Genomic DNA, 19,509 nt, shown 5'->3' on the forward strand with positions numbered 1-19,509 from the left:
TACGGAGACACCTGGTGCTTGTTTCTATGGAAACCGGGCGGGGCCAGTGTCTCAGCGAAGCGGCGCCGGCTTCGGAGAAATAAGTTGGGGGTTCGAATCCTACTTCGGCTCATTTATATCAGCTGGGCGATTTTGACAGCCATTTTATCCACTCTGAGGCTCCTACAAGTATTCTAAAGAGAGGATGGTACTCATTTCCCCTCTGATCCACTTACTAAGAAAGATGATGCACAATGCTTGGCACAAAGGCACCAGGCACTTGGGGAACAACCAGAGAAATGGGTAGAGCATAGCAGTTATGTATATAGGCCCCCAGCTCCTGAGGGCCAGCGGTCTTCCCCGGGGGCCCTGTCTGCGGCGGAGAGATGGAAACTCCACATCACCTTCTGGAAACTTAGGGCAAGGCGGGCGCTTTGTGAATAACTCACCCCCTCCCGGTTTCCGCTCAAAGCCCCAGTCTTGGCCTCAGGCCTCTGGCTTCTTCCCCAGAACCTTGGGGTGGGGAAAAGGGACGCCCCCAACGTCTCTTTCCCTGTCCCATAGGTTTCCTTCCACCATCTGCTTTCCCTCCCCCATTTGCTTCCTCTCTCCTGTCTCTCCTTCCCAATTCTTTCTCCTCTTCCCCTCCTCCGTCTCCCCTTCCCCATCCTTGTCTTCTTCCTATCTCTGTCTCCCTCTGCCCCACTTTGTCTCTGCCATCAATTGTCTCTTTCATTGCCTTCAAGTTTCCATCTCTCTTATGTCTCTATCCCCATCTCTCTCTTCACATCCCTCTTCCTGACTCCCCCCCCCACCCCGTCTCTGTCCATCTCCTCCCATGTCTCTCCCCTTCTCTGTCTCTTGTACTCTCTCTCTCTCATCTGTCAGTCCCTCTCTGTGACTTATGAGGTTTCTTCTCTGCTGCCAATGGAGGAAGCTGGAGGGGGCTGCGGGTGGGGGGCCGAGGGGCCCAGTGTGGGGGGGCCCCAGCCCAGGCCTGGAGCCCAGCCTGGCAGCCTCTCTCAGATCTGGGACGACCATTTCCTCTTTCAGCCCGGGAGTCCACTCGGGTTACGAGTTCAGGACAGTAGGAACCAGGCGAAGGAGGCTGCTCCCTGAGAGTGTGTCTGCAGGTCAGTGAGGCCTTTGTGCAGGTGGGAGACCCTAGACCAGGCTCTGGGGGGGCTCTATGGGGGTCCCTTTGTACCTCTGAGGAATGACCGCATGTTTTCTGTCCCTGCATGATTTGACCTGAGGATGTGACAGTGTGCGTGGGAGACAAATGGGAACATGTACACTGTGGTGGGCAAGTGGGCAGGGACCAGGGTTTCACTGTCTACCTGGTTAGCACCTCTGTGCTTGCCAGTGTGAGACCCCACTCTGCCCACAGGGTATTTTCCTTTAAGTCGTGGTGTGTGTGTGAGTGTGTGTGTGTGTGTATGTGTGTGTGTCGCTGCCAGAATCTGTGCTATGTTTCCAGCCGTGTCTTCATATGTGCCTGTGCCGGGCAAATCCGCAGACACACACACAGATTCCATGTCTACCTTTGTGGCTCCGTGCAGTGGTTTGTCTCATTGGGGACCCGTGTGTCTTGATTTCTGCCCTGTTGTGGGCACACGGTGTGTGGCAGGTCAGGGTATATGTGTGTGAGTGCGGGAGCCAAGTTACCTGGGCTGAGTTCCACCATTCTCCAGCTGTGTGGCTGTGGGCAAACCACTCACCCTCCCTCAGGCTCAGTTTTCCCTCTTGTAAAATGAGGCTTCGTAGGAACAAAGGTTGTGAAGGCAAAGGCTAAATGAGATAGAAGGCGTGGATTTTAGAGGCACGCCTGGCGGCAGCAGGTGCCAACGTTTCCTGTTGTCTTTCTCTGTGGTGTGTCTGTGTCCTCCCCCTGTCCCCCCCTGCCCCCCCCCCCGGCCTCATGGGGCCTGCAGCCTCCCATGCTCTGTGCTCTGCTGTGGGGGGAACATCCGGAGCACTGACCTGTGTTATCAGGCCCTGGTGGCCTGGGCAAGGGGGTCTGGCCATTCTGCCTCGGTTCTCATGCAAGAAATGATAAATATTTACAGTTGGAGCTCCTGGTCTCAGCACCACGGCTCTGGTTCCAAGCTCTGGAGGACAGGGGTGGTTACCAAGCCTCCTCCCTCCTGCTCTCCCACCGGCCTCTCCCCTTCCTCACTCAGAGGCTCCTCCTGGACCCTCAGCTCCTCCTGGGACTTCTCGTCTGCTGCAAGCCTTGCTGGACTCAGGGTCTTGGTCCTGAGAGGTGAGAGGTGAGAGGTGAGAGGGAAGGAGGGCATGAGGACAGGGGGAGGCCGATTTTACCCGTTTGGCGACCCGGGCTTCTCCGGGCCTCCTTCGCACCCCAGGTTGAGCTCCTGGAAGGTGGTGGATGTTACACATGTAGTCTGGCTCCAAGGGGTGTGGTCCATCCCTGTCGTGGGGGGCCTGGTGTCGTCGAGGAGGGGGCAAGGAGAGCTCCGGCTTGGTGTGCATATATGATAGCAAATATGCCTTTCTCCAGCTCAGAACCGTCTGGAGCTCGCACCTCACTCAGAGTGAAAGCCCAAGTCCTTCTGGGGCCCACGAGACCCTGCACGCTTGGCCCCGTCCCCTCCCTGTTCTGATTCCTCCTGCTCTCCCCCTTGCTCGCTCTGTTCCAGTCTTACGGGCCTCCCTGCTATTCCTTGGGCACCTCAAAGGCTCTAGCTCAGGGCTTGCTTCTCCCTGTGCCTGGAATGCTCTTACCCTTGTCTCTTCCTTCAGGTCTTGGCTCAAGTGTCCTCTTCTTAGTAAGTTCTGACCCCTCTGTTTCAAACGGCCCCTCTGGGCACCTGGGTGGCTCAGTCAGTTGAACATCCTCGCCTTGATTTCAGCTCAGGTCACCATCTCACAGTTCATGGGATCGAGCCCCTCATCGGGCTGTGCACTGACAGCACAGGGCCAGCTTGGGATCCTGTCTCTCCCTCTGTCCCTCTCTCTCTGCACCTCCCCTGCTCGCGTGCCTGCGGTCTCAAAATTTAAAAAATCTTAAAAAAAAAAAAAAGGCCTCTCATCCCAGAACCCCCACCCGCATCCCCACTTAAGTGTTCTAACAACTTACCACCCTCTGACCTACCCACCATCTGTCTTCCCATCCAGGATGTCAGCTGCCTGGGGGCAGGGGGCAGGGATTTGTCTGTGTTGGTCCTGGGCGGTTCGCTGCCTGGACCAGCTCTTGGCACACAATAGGCACGAAAGGAGCGTCTGCTGAATGTGTGAACAAGGTGATGTGTGTGACCTTGAAGACTTCGAGGCACCTGCCCGTGCATGTGGCTACCCGGACATGTGGGTTTGGACACAGTGGAACTTGGGGCAGACCAGGGTGACGTGTGGACGTGGGAGACGTGTTCTGAGTACTGGCAAGTGCGTGTGAGAGGCCTGTGTGTCCTCATCTGAGAGGCTGCAAGCGGCTGAACCCCGAGAGAGAAGACAAGGGGAGCCAGGGAGATGGCCACAGTACATGCATAGGAGCTCACCTGTGTGAGCAGGGCAACACTTGGGAGGGTACGACAGAGCTGGGGCATGTGAGTGTTGAGGGGCGTGCACTGAACAAAACCCAGGCTCAGCCTCTGCGAGCGGATATTTTGGTGGAGGAATTCAGATAATAAACACTGGCAAACAAACAAGACAATTCCAGAGAGAGACAAATGCTAAAATGACAAAGTGGGACTGTGACAGTGCCCAGGAGGAGCAACGCTAAATGGGGGTGGTCAGGAAGGGCTTCTGAGGAGGGGACATCTGAGCTAAGACCTGAGTAAGGAGAGAGAGGAGGCCATGTTAAAATTCCGGGAAGAATGTTCCAGACCGAGGAAAGGGCAAGTACAAAGGCCCTGAGGCAGGACTGTGCCTGGTGTGTTTGAGGAGCAACTAGGAGGCCAGTGTGCCTCGAACACTGTGAGTGAGGGGTGAGTGGGAGAGGAGGGCAGGGAGGGGACAGGAAGAGGGTGCAGGGCCTTGTGGGGGCGCAGGAAGACTTGGACTTTTGCTCTGAGTGAGCTGGGAGCCACAAAGGGTTCTCTAGGAAAAGGAGAGACATGACCTGATTCTTTGGCAGCTGTGGGAGAAACAGACCAGAGGCTGATGGCAGACAACTGGAGGCCTGGGGGGCAGCTGATGTAAGGAAATCCAGATGGTGTCTTGAGCTGGGATCATGGTGGGGGGTGAGCATGGGGGAATGTGGAGGAATTCAGGGTCCAAACAGAAGAGCTGACAGGCCTGGCTGATAGGTTGGATCTGTTGTGAAAAAAGAGGAGACAGGAATGACTCTGGGATTGGGGGAGATGGGGCCTCTGCTACTAGACTGAGTTAGTGAGACTTTATCTCTCACCCCACCTCACCCCTCTCACCCATTCTCCTTCTGCTCCTGCCTCCCCATAAGTTCCTTTAATACATCAGGCACGGTCTAGCCTCAGGGCTTTTGCATTTGCTGTTTCCCCTGCCAGGGATGCTGTTCTTCCCCAGATATCCTCATTACTTCCTCCCTTACCTCCTCCAGGAGGTCTTCCCTCCTTTCAAATTGCCAGGGCCCAGATCTCCACATCTCTGTTTTCCTGTTATCTTAACACCGGCTAATACACTCTATTAATCCCTATAGCTTAATTATTTTGTTTCTTGCCCATCAGGGCAGGAAGTTTTGTGTTTTGTTCCATACCGTAGTCCCTAGAACCGTGGCTGGCACACAGCAAGCACTCAATGAATGAATGCATGACATGCTGTCCCGCAGGGCGTCGGGAACCAAGTGGAAAGGCCAGGGTGGGATCCCTGGGGCATCTCAGCCTGGGGGCGGGGACCTGGAGCAACGCGGGTTTGGCGCAACCCGAGAGTTGGGGGCCCGGCTAGGCTCCCGGGACTCCCCTCCTTCCTGTTCGTCCTCTGCCTTCAGGTCTGCCATGTCGGCGCCTCAGCTGCGCACGTTGCAGCTGCTGCTCCTGCTGGGCGCGACGTGGGCGCGGGCGGGCGCCCCGCGCTGCACCTACACCTTCGTGCTGCCGCAGCAGAAGTTCACGGGCGCCGTGTGCTGGAGCGGGCCGTCCGCCGCGCGCCCGGCCGCGGAGGCCGTGAACGCCAGCGAGGTGGCAGCGCTGCGCATGCGCGTGGGACGCCACGAGGAGCTGCTGCGCGAACTTCAGCGGCTGGCGGCGGCCGATGGCGCCGTGGCCGGCGAGGTGCGCGCGCTGCGCAAAGAGAGCCGCGGCCTGAGCGCGCGCCTGGGCCAGTTGCGCGCGCAGCTGCAGCATGAGGCGGGGCCGGGGGCGGGTCCAGGACCGGGGGCGGAGCCCGCTGCTCTGCTGGCGCTGCTTGGGGAGCGCGTGCTCAACGTGTCAGCCGAGGCGCAGCGCGCCGCCGCCCGCTTCCACCAGCTGGATGTCAAGTTCCGGGAGCTGGCGCAGCTGGTCACCCAGCAGAGTGGCCTCATCGCCCGCCTGGAGCGCCTGTGCCCGGGGGGCACGGGTGGGCAGCAGCAGGTAACCTTAAAGCTGGCCAGGAATCGTAGCCACTTCCTGTTTGCATCATTTGTAAGATGGGGCTCTTGCAACCCCACGCACGATCTCTGAAACGCAGTTTTGAAATCCGAAAAGCTCCAAATACCAGATTCCTGCTTCTCCTTCCACAGCTCATTTGGATCAGAACGCGACTGGCGACTACCTAAAGTCTTTACTTATCCACTTAATATATTCATAGTGCCTGTAATCAAGCATGTTATTACGTAAAGACCAAGGATCCATGTTAGGGAGGTGTTATGTGATATAAATATAGACCCTGTGCTACTGTTCTAACTTCTGTTATATTATTTTTAATTCTGGAACATGGCTGGCCCTAATTTTGAATAAGATTGTTGCTCCGTGACAACCCATACCTCACAAGGCTGTTGGGAGCATTCAGTAAGCTAATACTCATTGTTGGAGGTACTCTTACCATCAATACTTTACAGAAAAGGAGAGTCAGAGTCAGGTAAGTTAAGCTGTGAACACCAGAGCAGGAATTTAAGCTCAGCGCTGCTCTTGACAGCTAGAGTTAGGCTTTGGGAAGTATCCATTCTAGGGCTGGGACGTGCCCCTGCCTGATCCACCCATCTGGGTGTTGGGAGATTTAGGGGCCCAGTGTCTTTTCAACTGAAGGCTAGTGCAATCACATCTGAGTCTCTTGGTCACCGCAGGTCCTGCCACCGCCCCTGGTGCCTGTGGTTCCTGTCAGTCTGGTGGGTGGCATTAATGATACCAGCAGGAGGCTAGACCCGGCTCCAGAGCCCCTGAGAGACCAGACCCTGAGACAGCAGGGGCCCTTGGCTTCTCCCATGCCTGCAGGGCACCCTGATGTCCCCACCAAACCGACAGGTAAGATGAGGGCAGGAATGTTGGGGATGTGAGAAGCTAGGGAGTTCCCAGTGCATTGTGAGGAGATGGAAATAGGAGCCAGGATTTTAATGGCAGATTTCTCTCATGGTAAGAGGACTGGAAGAAATGATGCTTTTATTCTGGTGATCGAACAAGGAGCCATGGCTCTCATCCTGATAAAGACCAAGATCCTTACTGTGGTATGAAAATAGGAAAGGAAAGGCTTTTCTTTTGGTGAGGGGACAGGGAATTTAGGACTGCTTGTTGGTAAGAATTTAAGCGGGCTCAGAGGGTCATGTTCAGGATTTCTACTCTGGTGAGGCTTTAGAACCAGGATTTCAGTACCCCAGGCTCCACATTTGCTGCAGTGAGAAAAAGAATGAACCAGAGTATTAACTCAGGTAAGGACATGGGTACTGGGGCTCTTATTTTGGCCAGGGAATGGGAGAGGCAGCACTGCTGTTGTGGTGAGGGGATGAGAGAAGAATGCACATCTGTATACCAACAAGGGGTTGGTTGGTCCAGGCTGTGCCTTCCCCATATCTCTGTACCCACAGGCCCATGGCAGGATTGTGCAGAGGCCCACCGCTCAGGCCACAGGCAGAGTGGTGTGTATGAACTGCGACTGGGTCGGCACGTGGGGTCGGCATGGTGTGAGCAGCAGCTGGAGGGTGGAGGCTGGACTGTGATCCAAAGGCGGCAAGATGGCTCTGTCAACTTCTTCACCACCTGGCAGCACTACAAGGTGGGCGTGGGCGGGCAGGGGCAGGGCTGTGTCGGGGAGGGGACCTGCTTCTGACCTGCTGACTTTCCTGTCCTGCCAGGTGGGCTTCGGGCAGCCTGATGGAGAATACTGGCTGGGTCTGGAACCTGTGCATCAGCTGACCAGCCGTGGGGACCATGAGTTATTGGTGCTCCTGGAGGATTGGGGAGGGCGTAGTGCACGTGCCCACTATGATGGTTTCTCCCTGGAGCCTGAGAGTGACCACTATCGCCTACGGCTTGGCCAGTACCACGGAGATGCTGGAGACTCTCTTTCCTGGCACAATGACAAGCCTTTCAGCACCGTGGATAGGGATCGAGACTCCTATTCTGGTAAGCAGAGCTCTTATTCTGGTGGGGAGTGGGGACAGGGGAGGAGGGACTCCTAGGGAGGGAATGCAAAGAATGAAAAGAGTGGAGTGACACTTCCCTCTGGTAAGGATCAGGGTAAGCAAGAGAACAGAGGGGAGGACTTTTATTCTGGTGAGGGGACAGAGAGCCTAGATTCCTTCTTTCATGAGGCAGTTGCTTCCCCCTGTTCTGGTGAAAGGCAAGGATAGCTAGCAGTCTTATTCCAGAAAGGAAGTAGGGAAGATTTTTCCCTTGATAAAGGTAGAGCTTTTAGTTTTCAGAAAGAGTGGAAAAGGTATAACGTGTACTTTGGTAGGGGGATAGGGAAGGAATTAAAGTTATTACTCTAAAAAAGAAAGGGGCCAGGGCTCTTAATCTGGTGAGGAGAGAGGATCAGGGTTGCGTTCACTAAGAGTGGGAAGGGCCAGGGGATGCGTGGCAAAAGCCTTGCGCTGAGATGCTCGTAGAGGTTTTTATTCTGGTAAGAGGACATGGGTTTTCTCTCTCCTCAGGTAACTGTGCCTTGTACCAGCGGGGAGGCTGGTGGTACCATGCCTGTGCCCACTCCAACCTCAATGGCGTGTGGCACCGTGGCGGCCATTACCGCAGCCGCTACCAAGATGGGGTCTACTGGGCTGAGTTTCGTGGCGGGGCTTACTCTCTCAAGAAGGCTGCCATGCTGATCCGGCCCCTGAGGCTGTGACCGTCTGTCCATCTGTCCCCCAGGTCCCAGAGGATGTTTGTCAGCAGGAGCCCAAGTCGTCCTGGCTACCCCTGCTTTGTGACTTAGTGCGGGCCACATCCCACACACTCTCCTGTTGTGAATCTGCTCCCCGGGGTCCTGAAAACGGGACCCAGGAATCCCCCTGCCAATGTCGCAGACCCAAATGGCTCCTCGAGGGCATTTAGATCTCAGTTTGAGCTCATATTTTATAACAACACAAAATATCCACAGACTGTGTCCGGTTTGCATCTGCACCTGTCCGGGGTCACTCCCCATGCCCACCCTCGCCCTCCTCCTCCTCTTCCTCCTCCTCCTCCACCTTCAGGTCCTCCAGGATGAGGTTGTCCAGGTCCTCCAGGAGGCCCCCCTGGCTCAGGCAGGTGGCCACAGTGGAGCCACTACTGATGTGGGGGTTGCTGGGGTGCAAGACTTTAGGCAGGTGGTTCTGCTTCCGGCTCTTGGGGTGAGCGCAGGATGTCCCAGGCACGTGGGGCTCTGGGGAGGAAGAGGTTCTGAGGTCATAGAGCTTGAGGCCCACGTAAGACTCTGGGGGTAAAGGGGCTGCAGCCATGGGGGCTCGGGAGGGGAGGGGCTGAGGCTACAGGCCGTAGGGCCAGACCTACAGGAAATTCAGAGATGAAAGTCACAGGTGTTGAAGCCACTAGAGACCCAGGGACATGGGCATCACCTGAGACTACAGAAGACAAAACAGGAACCAAAGACACAGAGACCGTGGCAGAGGTCACGAGGACACAGGGGGAACCACTCAGTCTCAGGGGCAAGAGCACAGAATGTGGCTGACGCCATGGGAGATGGGTATTAGAAGGGGGAGGGTCTGGTGTTGGAGCCTGGAGATCGATGGGGGGCCGGTGCGTGGAAGATGTGAAAGGAGAGGCTGATGTCACGGGATGAGCTACGTGGCTTTGGGGACTGAGGCCTTAGGAGGCACATGGAAGAAGCAGGCAGAGACCTTGGTACTTAAAGCCCGGGAGGCGGATGTCCCAGGAGTCAAGGTCACAGAGACCGCCCAGAGCGAGGGAGGTCATGGGGACGTGGCAGGCCCTCACCTCGCCGGTTGTAGCAGTCGGCGGCCGAGCAGGAGTGGGTATGGGTGCTGCGGCGGTCCGTGTCCCGGTCCCAGCGTGGAGGGAGGATCCGTGTTGGATACACGGGGAAGCCGCACCCGTAGCAGGGGGACGAGGACCCCATCTGTGCCCAGCCCCTGGGGGCGGGCAGGGCCGTGAAGGTCCAAAGGTGAGGCCCGGGCCAGGGTGGGACCAGGGAAGGGCAGGGCAGGGCTGGGGGTGGGGGGGAGGGGGCGTGGAGGGTGGGGTGGGGGTCAGCACCCTCACCGGAAGTTGTGCCGACACTTCGGGCAGTGGAACTCAGCCACGCCCCACATCTTGTCACAAGGCACCGGCTCATAGCGCTTTCGGCATTTTCTGCACCGGGACACCTGGGTGTGCAGAGTGGGGGGCAGGCTTGCGGTCAGAGGTGAGCCCCGGTAGCTTGACCCTGGCCACAGTGCACACCACTGATCAGGGGGCGTTCAGAAGCCCGACTTGGGGTTGTGGTTTCAAGGTCAGGTTTGATTTCTGTGGTAGATGTCGAACTGTGGAGTCAGAGGACAGGCTCTGGGGTTGGGGAGGAGCTCAGAAGTCCAACTCAGGGTTGGGGGGCGGGGTCTGAGATGGAGGTTGAGCTCTGAGACTGCGGGTCAAGGGTCAAGGGTCGATACTCTTAGGTCAGAAGTTCAGATACTGAGGATGGGGATCGGGTTATCACCTCCTTCCGCTGGGGTACGCGCCGCCACCAGACATGGTCACAGGAAGAGCAGGCAAACTGCCGATCCACGGCCGGAATGAGGTCTTCCTGCGCACGCTGGAACATGCGGAGGTTGGCTTCTGTTAGTGGCAGCAGGGAGGTCGCCACGGCCTGCAGGATGGGGATAAGAGGATGGTCACGCCTGTTCCACTAACATAAACACGTCAGCCCTCTTTCCTCTACAGATATGTCGCCTCTCCCGCCCCTGTAACATCTCTCCCTCTTGTCCGTGGACATCCCCCACCATCCCCTGGGAATGTCCTCCTCACTCTGCCTCCCCCATCCCATACCCTGGACCCACCTGGATGTCCTGGTCCTGCTTCATATCCTCTGGTGGGTCCTGGGTGGAGACATCAGGGGCAGAAACTGGGGATGCAGCTCAGACCTCTTTTTTACCAATGTGTCTTGGGGGCGGGGCTCCTGCGTGGGGAGGCAGGGTCCTGGCCCCATGTGATTAGGGTGTCCTTAGCTCAGGGGGTGCTGACTGACCAGTGTCCACTTTTAGAGGGCCAGGCGCATGACCTCAGTTATCCTTAGAGTAGCCTTGAGAGCAGGGGGAGGGGAGGGGGCACACCTAGTATCCCCACTGCTCAGATGAGGAAATCGAGGCTCTGAGCTGGGAGAGGGGTTGCCCGAGATCACCCTGAGGGAGTGCGGCAGAACGAGCCGCATCCCTGATGAGGGGCATCTCCGAGCCCAGCTCTGATCCTAGGTGGCCAAGGTTTAAATCCCAGCTGCTGCCTGCTTGCTCTGTCACCCTGGCAAGTGACTTAGTCACTCAGTTTCCTCATCTGTAAAATGGACGTGGTAAATAATAGGACTTGTCTCAATGGATCAATAGGGTGACGAAATTCAAAACAACATGTGGAAGTCCCACGGCAGCGCTCTTTCCTAGTATTGTTTGTTTTCATTTTTAAAATTTTTAAGAAGGCTCCAGACGCAACGTGGGCCTTAAATCCATGACCCTGAGATCAAGAGTCACATGCTCCAGTGACTGAACCAGCCACACCCCCCCAGAGGCCCCTCCTATTATTTTTAACATACCCTTTACACTTGTAACTGTAAAGAATATAGTGTACTTTGTTAACACTCTTTAGCAACTGTAAGAGGTGGAATCCACACTGCACTAGCCACCAAAGTCATTTAAGGGGTCAAGTGACCGTGTTGCACCTGTGCCTCAAAGCCTTTCATCCATCCATCCATCCATCCATCCATCCATCCATCCATCCGTTACATGGGGTTCCCAGCCCCTCTCTCCTTCCCATCTCCTGTTTATCCCAGCCTGAATGTGTGTCCTTTGCTTACTCTATTCCCTCTTGCAGGAAGCCTTTCCTGACCTCCAGGGGTCCTCTACAATGACATTAATCCTGATTCATTTCACTGCCTAGTTTCATGTCTCTCTCCCCTACTTAACGTCATCAACATGTAAAGAGTGCCTACAGCTTGGGTCTCCCTGGTCTAACACATCACTGAAAGGTGAATAAGTCAATGTGGATCGTGAGTTGGGGACTGGTGGTGCACAGAAGGGGCTCATCACGGACAGGCCAGGTCCCTTCTGTTCCCCCTCCCCAGGCACCCCATCCTTTGAAGGGAGGAGGGCAGTTTACCTGGGCATCCAGATCATTACTCAGTTCCTGTCCATCTCTCTGCTTTACCCCTGGTGGGGAGAGTAAGTGTAAGTAAAAGGTCCTTGAAGGATCTTGTGGGAGTTTCAGGGTCCCCAGAGTCCCAGTATAGACCCTCCCCAGGAGATGATCTCAGCGCCTCTTCCTACCCTTAACACAGACCACACCTCTCCTGCGTGCTCCCCACGCCCAACCCCTACCAGGACCGGGACCCCAGCCTGCTCACCGTACACGATGGATCGCCCCACGCCGGTGTGGTCGCTGCCAAATTTCCTCATCAGAGTCCCCGCCTTCTTGGAGGATACCTTCCCATGAAACTTCTCCTGGAGGCGCCGGACGCTTTTCTCCAGCTGGGGTGGGCACAGGGGGGTTCCGATCGGGTAAGGAGAGGAGCAATCGCCCCTCCCCCATCTCTAGGCATCCTTCTCCCAGCCCGAACTTGACCCTCGGTTTTGGCCTCTCCCCCCCGCCCCAATCCCTCCCCCTCCCCCCGCCATCCCTCTACGGCATTTCCTGGAAAAAGCCAAAGTCCCCACAGGGCACTGGGGGAGGGAGCGGACTGGGGCGAGCGTCCCAGACTAAGGGAGGAGGCCGGCCAGGTAACCTCTGGCTCCTGACCCTTGACCCTGCAGCCCCCGCTTTTCCTCGAGGAGGCCGCATTTCACTCTGGGGGATGTGGCGGTCATTCTCCTTTCTGAGGGGAGCCAATGCCAGCCAGGGTGAAGGTCTAGGCTTCGGATGGAGTCTCCAGAAATTGCGAAGCCCCCTCCGCGCCCCCGGCCCCTCCCCAGATTTTCCTGAGAGACCCCGGCCCAGCCGTAGCCATCTCCTACCTCCACACCTTCTTGAGACATGGTGGCGGCGGCGCAGGTTCCCGCGAGGGTCCGCACTGCGCGCTCAGAGCCCCCCTACCCGGGCGCGCCCGTCGGTCCAGCAGCCGCGCAGGGCAGGGGGCGGGACCTCCGGGCGGCCCCGCCCTTCCTTCCCGGCCCCCTCTTTCGCTTTCGATTGCGGGCGGTGGGGTGGGTGGACGGGGCGCTCTGGCTCCGCCCTGGCTCCGCCTCTGCTCTTGCGCCCCAGACCCAGGCGGGCGCCAGGGGTCTGCACCCTGCCGCGGAGCGCGCGCACCTCGGGCGGTGGAGGCGGCGCGGCCTCTGCAGTCGGTCACATGTCCCCACGCTGCGCGGGGTCCGCGTCTTCACGTCCCTCGTGGGGGCGGGGCCGCATCGGAACGCCGCCTTGGATCTCCGTGTCCCCCTCAGTTCGCGCTCCCCCACTTGATAACCCTCTCCTCTCCTCCCGCAGGAACCAGGCGCTAATTAGGACCTGGGCCCCCTACCAGCTCTGAGTCTCTTAACGGGGCTACATCCCCTTTCTGAACCTCAGTTTACTCCTCTGTAAAATGGGTTGATACAGTGGCTACATCCTGGGTATGTGTGTTTGCCAGGCTTGGAGACCCCGGGTAGGGCGCTTAGTAGCACCTGGCGTGGGGTAGGCAAACTAGTCACTGGGCCACCTACTATGTGCCTCTGCCAAAGGAGCAGGTAGTTGGACAAAGGGGAAGATGCTTGTTAAAAATACAGGTTGCTGGTCCCTAGGAGTGCGGCAGCAGTCGACTGTTTAGGGGTTCCCAGGAATCTGCATTGTAAATCGGAAGGTTGAGCATGCTCTTGGCCAGAACTTTTTTCTTTTCTTTTCTTTTCTTTCTTTCTTTCTTTCTTTCTTTCTTTCTTTCTTTCTTTCTTTCTTTCTCTCTCTCTCTCTCTCTCTCTCTTTCTTTCTCTTTCTTTCTTTCTTTCTTTTTTTTTTAAGTAGGCTTCACGCCCAAGGTGGGGCTTGAACTCTCGACCCTGAGATCAAGAGTCGCATGCTCCAGCAACGGAGCCAGCCAGGGGCCCCTATTATATAAAGATATTGTTTAACAAACAAGCAAAAACGGAGATTAAAAAGTATAGGTGTTCTAATGTCTTCTACTTGAACTCAGAAGCTTTGTTTGTGGGTCTGTGCACCCCACCTGGAAACTATTGGTGCATATAAACAGTTCATGGTTCTTTGCGACTGGATGTGGAATTTCAGGCAGGGGGCGGGGCCTGTAGTCTGCATAGAGGACCTGGGATTTTATCCTGAGGGAAGTGGGGAGGCATGGAGGGGCTCTCTTGTTATACATATAACACAGTATATACATATTATGTATAGTATATTATTACTACTTACCCACTGGAGAGAGAGGTCACAGCCAGGGTGGGTGACAAGCAGGCAGGAAACAGGTAGGAGGCTGATCCAGCTCCAACATGAATCGGATCTGTTAGATTCTCCTAATGGCCAGTGCTCTTACTCTACACCAGGCACAGTTCCAGGCACTGAGCATCGAACAAAAGAGATCCCTTCACTCTTAGAGCTGACATTCTAGTGGAGGAGACAGACAAGAAAGATATATGTAATAGGACAGAAGACAGTAGGTGCTACAATGAAAAATGAACTGGGGTAAGAGTATGGGTAAAGGGGGGGGGGATCAGGGAAGGTGGTAGCAAGTAACCTCTGAGGGGAGACCTAAAAGGAGGTGGGTGAAGAGAGTTGTAGGCAGAATAAGCAGCAAGTGCAAAGGTCCTGAGGTAGGAGCATGGGACTGTTGTGACCAGTTGTAGTTGTTCTCTATTTGCTGCATAACAAATTATCCCCAGAATCAGTGACTTAAAACAATACACTTACTGTCTCATATAGTTTTTTGTGGATCAGGGAATCTAGGAGTGGCTTTGTTGTGCTTTCTAGCTCCGGGTCTCTCATAAATATCGTAGTCAAGATTTTGGTCTGGGGCTGCAGTCACCTGAATGTTTGACTGGGGCTGGAGGGTCTGCTTCCAAGATGGCTCATTCAACATGGCTGGCTGGTGGGTGCTTGTTGGCCTGATGCCTCAATTTCTCCCTATGTGGGTTGCTTGAGTATGCCCCCAACTTGGCTGCTGGCCTCCTCAGGGCAAGTGATCCAACAAGAGAAGAAAAGCCAGGTGTATCTTTTATGACCTAGTGTTGGAAGTCACACAGCATCCCTTCTACTGCTACCCTCTGTGTGTTAAAATCGAGTCACTAGATCCAGTTTATATTCAGGGCGAGGGAATCAAGACCCCACCTTCTGCCCATTCCCATCCTCCCATCTCCTGCTGGAGCGTCTCTGGCTGCACCGGAAGGCAAGGAGAACAGGGAGCCAGTCACTCTGTCAGTCTCTCAGGATGCAGAGTATTAGACAGTTGATCTGGAAGGACAAACAGCCGATACAACCGGAGCATTTGTAGAATTGGGGCATTTGTAGATGGACAGAAAAACAAACATTTCCAGCGATCACATGGGGGCGCTGTCTACCCACCAACAGTTCACTGAGCTTTGTGACCATCTTGGCCCGGCTGACAGTGTGGCTTGTTTGTACAGTGTGGTATGAGCATTACTGCCTTTCATCCTTTGTCTTCGTGAAAAGGTGTGGAAAGGGAGAAGATACATGCGCTGATAACACTGATAAGAAGTGTAGCCTCTGACACGTTGGTATAACTGAGTCAAAGACTGGGGCACCTAGGTGGCTCAGCTGGCTCGGGTCATGATCTCACAGTTTGTGGGTTTGAGCCCCACGTCTGGCTCTGCGCTTTGGATCCTCAGTCTCCCTCTCTCTCTGCCCCTCCTCTCTGTCAAAAAGAAATAAACATTAAAAAAAAAAAAAAAAAAGACCGAGTCCTTACTGTTCAATCCAGTCATTAATTTGACAGAAAGTGCTGGGCACCCTTTCTGCCCTTCCAGAACTCACGGTCTTAATGATAAAGAGAAACATGAAGCAGATAATATCACAAGTAATTATTATATTTATTATCTATACCAAAAAAAAAAAAAAAAAGAGTAGTAACTGAAGGGTCCATGAGAAAGGGGGACAACATGGGAACCTGACCTGGGGCAGGGTGTTCAGGGAGGGCTTCCTGGAGGAGGTACCTCTTGAGCTGAAGTCCTAACACTTTGAAACACTGTGAGAAGTGTTTGAAACTATGTATTTCATATGATCCTCTCAGTAACCTGGTGGGGGGGGGTGCGGGGGTGGGGTGGGGGTGGGGTGCGGGGGTGGGTGATATTACCAATGGGAAAACAGGTTCGGGAACTTACTTGAGGCTCTCCGAAGGGTGAAGAAGTTTCCTACTTGAAGAGATGGAGCACGTGCGCATGAGGTGGGAAGGGTTTGTCCATTACAGGAAGCTAAAGGCCACTATGGCCAAGGGCTTAGTAAGCGGCGGGGAGAGTGGAGGGAAGGGAAGCTCTTGACTTTCAGCCGGACCCTTTGAGGCGTAAGCCTTTGAGGCATAAGCTGGGTGACCAGTTTAATTGTGGAGAAAACGGACACAATTGGAGCATGGGTGTGTTTTTCTTATTTTCCCTCCCTTCCCCTATGTTCATCTGTTACGTTTCTTAAATTCCACATACGAGTAAGATCACAGGTGTCTGTCTTTCTCGGACTGACTTATTTCGCTTAGCATAATACCCTCCAGTTCCATCCTCCTTATTGGGAGAATGTGTGTGCTTTTCATAATCTAGTCGATTTCCCCCCAGTTTTACCAAATGAAGAAATTTAGCAGTGCCCAGAGGTGGGGGGGGGGGGGGGAAGGAACTCTCCAAACTGTTAGTGAAGGCATCTGTTGGTAAAACCTTTGGGGAGGGCACTTTGGCAAAACATACTAAAGCATTATGCATGTCTTTTTTTTTTTTTTTTTTACAGTTTATTTGTTAGAGCCTGAGTGGGGGAGGGACAGAGAGAGAGAGAACCCCAAGCAGGCTCCACACTGACAGTGCAGAACTCATGTGGGGCTCGAACTCATGAACCCATGAGATCATGACCTCAGCCAAAATCAAGGGTTGGATGCTTAACTAACTGAGCCACCCAGGCACCCCAATTATTATGCATGCTGTTTTTTAAATTATTATTGTATTATTTTTTTAATGTTTATTTACCTTGGAGAGAGAGAGAGACAGAGTACAAGCAGGGGAGGGGCAGAGAGAGAGGGAGACACAGGATCCGAAGCAGCCTCCAGGCTCTGAGCTGTGAGCACAGAGTCCAATGCAGGGCTTGAACCCACAAACCTTGAGATTGTGACCTGAGCCGAAGTCAGACGCTCAACCGACTGAGCCACCCAAGCGCCTCTCCACATTGGATATTTCTGTAACAGTTGCATTTTTTTTTTTTTTTTTGCAATAAGCACTCATCACTTATGTAAGCAGAACCAAAAAATACACAATAAGATAAATCCAATTACTTTACAAAATTACATGTAAGTCCATCTTTGACAATGACACCTAAGAGATGCAAAGTAGCTTGAGATTTCATAATTTGCGGACTCCTTAGTAAATGCGATGTCCTTTACAGCACAGAAATCTATTGTTTGAGTTTTGCGAAATCAGCTTTAAACACATTTCCAAGAATGCTTTATGTGTGAAGGTTGGGCAACTTGCTTGGGGCTCTGCTCAAATGACTTCAGGAAGTGGAAAAATTACAGTGGCTCAAGTTCCCTGGATGTACCCACGGTGCGCTGGGTGCCAGGGTCTCGGGGGGGTGGGGGTGGGGGTGGTATCTTCAGGGCTTGCAGCCACTCAATCTTCCCTCCACCTTCTGGCTTCAGCATCACTGTCCCTTTTTCAGATGAAGGATCTGAGTTTCAGAGTGGCTAAGCAGAATATGCAGGACACCCAGCTAGTAGGCGACATTGCCAGGACTTGAGTGCAGGCTTGCTGACCACAACACTCCTTCAAGCTGGGATTGAGGCCAGTTTGAGAAAGGGCAAGGGGGTACGCTTTGGAACCAGTCTGGGTTTGAGCCAATGGCTAACTCTTCCTTAGGCTTTCTGGGACTCTGTTTCCCCGTCTCTGAAAGGGGAATAGAGTTGTACAGTTTTCACGAGTTAGTTTAGATAAGCCATGTAGACCTTTGCCATGGGCCACATGTGGCATCTGAGCTCTTGATATGTGGCAGATCCTAATCCAGATGAGCTATCAATGGTGAACGCACACTGATTTTGAAGACTTAGGTAAAACAACACATCACTGGGTTTGTTTTTTTTTAAATTCAAGTTAGACGCAGTGTACTCTTGGCTTCACGAGTAGAAGCCGGTGATTCATCGCTTACATATGACACCCAGTGCTCATCCCCAAAAGCGCCCTCCTTAACGCCCATCACCCACCCAACCCATCCCCCCACCCCCCTCCCTCCGGCAACCCTCAGTTTGTTCTCTGTATTTAAAGAGTCTCTTATGGTTTGCCTCCTTCTCTGTTTATCTTCCTTTTCCTTCCCTTCTCCTATGTTCATCTGTTGAGTTTCTCCAATTCCACATATGAGTGAAATCATATGATATCTGTCTCTCTCTGACTTATTTCGCTTAGTATAATACCCTCTATTCCATCCACGTTGTTCCTGGCTTTTTTTTTTTTTTAACCTTGTAACATGTTAAAGTGATAATGTGTTGGATATACTGGGCTACATACAATTATCATAATTAATTTCCCTGGTTCCTTTTTACCTTGTTAATGGGACAGCTAGAAAATGTAAATGCAACTTGCTTTATAATGCCATGGGATTGTGCTTAGAGGATACAAAGCAAATAGTAACCTTCCAAGGGGCATGTGGCTATTTTTATTTCCATACCACCTTGGTTTATGTTGTTCTTCCTGAGGTGTGGGCTGTGGGAAGACAGTCCTCTGCCTGGTGGCCCTGTCTCTGTTCCTGGCAGCAGAAACACGCAAGGGTTAATCATTGACCCCATGTTCCAGAAACTGACAGGGAAAGTATTGGGAAAGTGTGTGAAGTACCCGCACCAGACCCTGAGCTCTGGGCCATCCCAGATGACTTCATCTCGTCAGAGTTGCCATTTTGAAATTTCAGAAATTGTGGCTAGCTCTCTGCACCAAAACAGGACACTTTGCCCTTTCTTTTCCTGATTACAAAAGTATAGTGTGCTTGTTCTAAAAAAAAAAAAAAAAAGTTAAGCATTAAGAAATGTTTGACTTGGAAAGAGGAAATCTGTCTACACAGAAAAATAAAACCTTAAGTTATAATTTTGTCTGTGACCATTGGGGTATCCATAAGCATGGAGGAAAGGAGCCATCAGGACATATAAGCAAACTGGGTAGTTCTGGTTCCTGGGGAGGAGAAAAGGGTGGGGGCTTCCCGAGGGGGGCCCCTACGTTTTCTTTTCTATATGTCTGCTTTTTGGGGAATCTTTTTGCTAGGATGTCCTCACGTGTCATTCAAAATAATAACAATAATACAAGAAGGGGCAGTAACTCATTGCCCTTGCCCCGGGATAACTCCCATTAAATCTGATGTGTATTTTCCCCAGATCTTTGTCCTTTGAACTACTCCTTTTTCTCTTTCTTTTTCTTTTTTTAAGTTTTCAAATGTAAAGTCCAGTTAGCTAACATACAGTGTCATATTAGCTTCAGGTGTACAATATAGTGATTGAACACCTCTATACAGCACTCGGTGCTCATCACAACAATGAACTACTTATGTTTCTATCTGACTTCATCGTGGTGATATTCAAAGAAAAACAGGAACTTAAACAGACATGTCTGGATATCTGAACAAACAGCGTTCGGGATTGAAAGCGGAACTTTGTTACCAGGAACTCCAGGAAGATACGCAACCTTTCAGTGCCTCTGTCTTCTCACTCACAAAACAGGAAGAAGACTGTCCCCATCTCAAAGCGTCGCAAGGAGAAGAAAATGTGTTAATGTGCGTGCTAACGTGCATGTGCAGTGCTTAGAACAGAGCCTGCACGTAACAGGTGCTCAGTAAGTGTATATTTTGACTCTTGTTACAAGATGCAGTCTCAGACCAGAGCCCAAGACCT

The 19,509-nt window shown here is 53.3% G+C and overlaps 2 protein-coding genes across 8 annotated transcripts; one reads left to right on the forward strand and one right to left on the reverse strand.

Annotated features, from left to right (window-relative positions):
• The first annotated feature begins 45 nt into the window (after window positions 1-45).
• On the forward strand, window positions 46-8,423 carry ANGPTL6 (angiopoietin like 6). Of its 7 annotated transcripts, none has more exons than XM_027050445.2 (8): window positions 46-187; window positions 1,033-1,112; window positions 2,163-2,252; window positions 4,904-5,486; window positions 6,179-6,356; window positions 6,914-7,101; window positions 7,181-7,451; window positions 7,982-8,423. In XM_027050445.2, exons 4-8 carry the CDS (start codon window positions 4,911-4,913, stop codon window positions 8,170-8,172), a joined length of 1,404 nt encoding a protein of 467 aa, XP_026906246.1. In that variant the 5' UTR covers window positions 46-187; window positions 1,033-1,112; window positions 2,163-2,252; window positions 4,904-4,910; the 3' UTR covers window positions 8,173-8,423. The 7 variants fall into 7 exon arrangements, with proteins under 7 accessions (XP_026906246.1, XP_026906245.1, XP_026906247.1 ...); XM_027050444.2 differs by having other exon boundaries at window positions 2,163-2,245; XM_027050446.2 differs by lacking the exon at window positions 2,163-2,252.
• On the reverse strand, window positions 8,382-12,795 carry SHFL (shiftless antiviral inhibitor of ribosomal frameshifting). The gene is made up of 8 exons (XM_027050449.2): window positions 12,476-12,795; window positions 11,869-11,992; window positions 11,625-11,674; window positions 10,319-10,357; window positions 9,979-10,128; window positions 9,546-9,649; window positions 9,261-9,415; window positions 8,382-8,688 (listed from the first exon to the last, which is right to left on the reverse strand). The coding sequence occupies exons 1-8, from the start codon at window positions 12,494-12,496 to the stop codon at window positions 8,459-8,461; spliced, it is 873 nt and encodes a 290-aa protein (XP_026906250.1). The 5' UTR covers window positions 12,497-12,795; the 3' UTR covers window positions 8,382-8,458.
• Between the last annotated feature and the right edge of the window lie 6,714 nt (window positions 12,796-19,509).

Source organism: Acinonyx jubatus, chromosome A2 (assembly GCF_027475565.1).
Source record: "Acinonyx jubatus isolate Ajub_Pintada_27869175 chromosome A2, VMU_Ajub_asm_v1.0, whole genome shotgun sequence".
NCBI lineage: Eukaryota > Metazoa > Chordata > Mammalia > Carnivora > Felidae > Acinonyx > Acinonyx jubatus.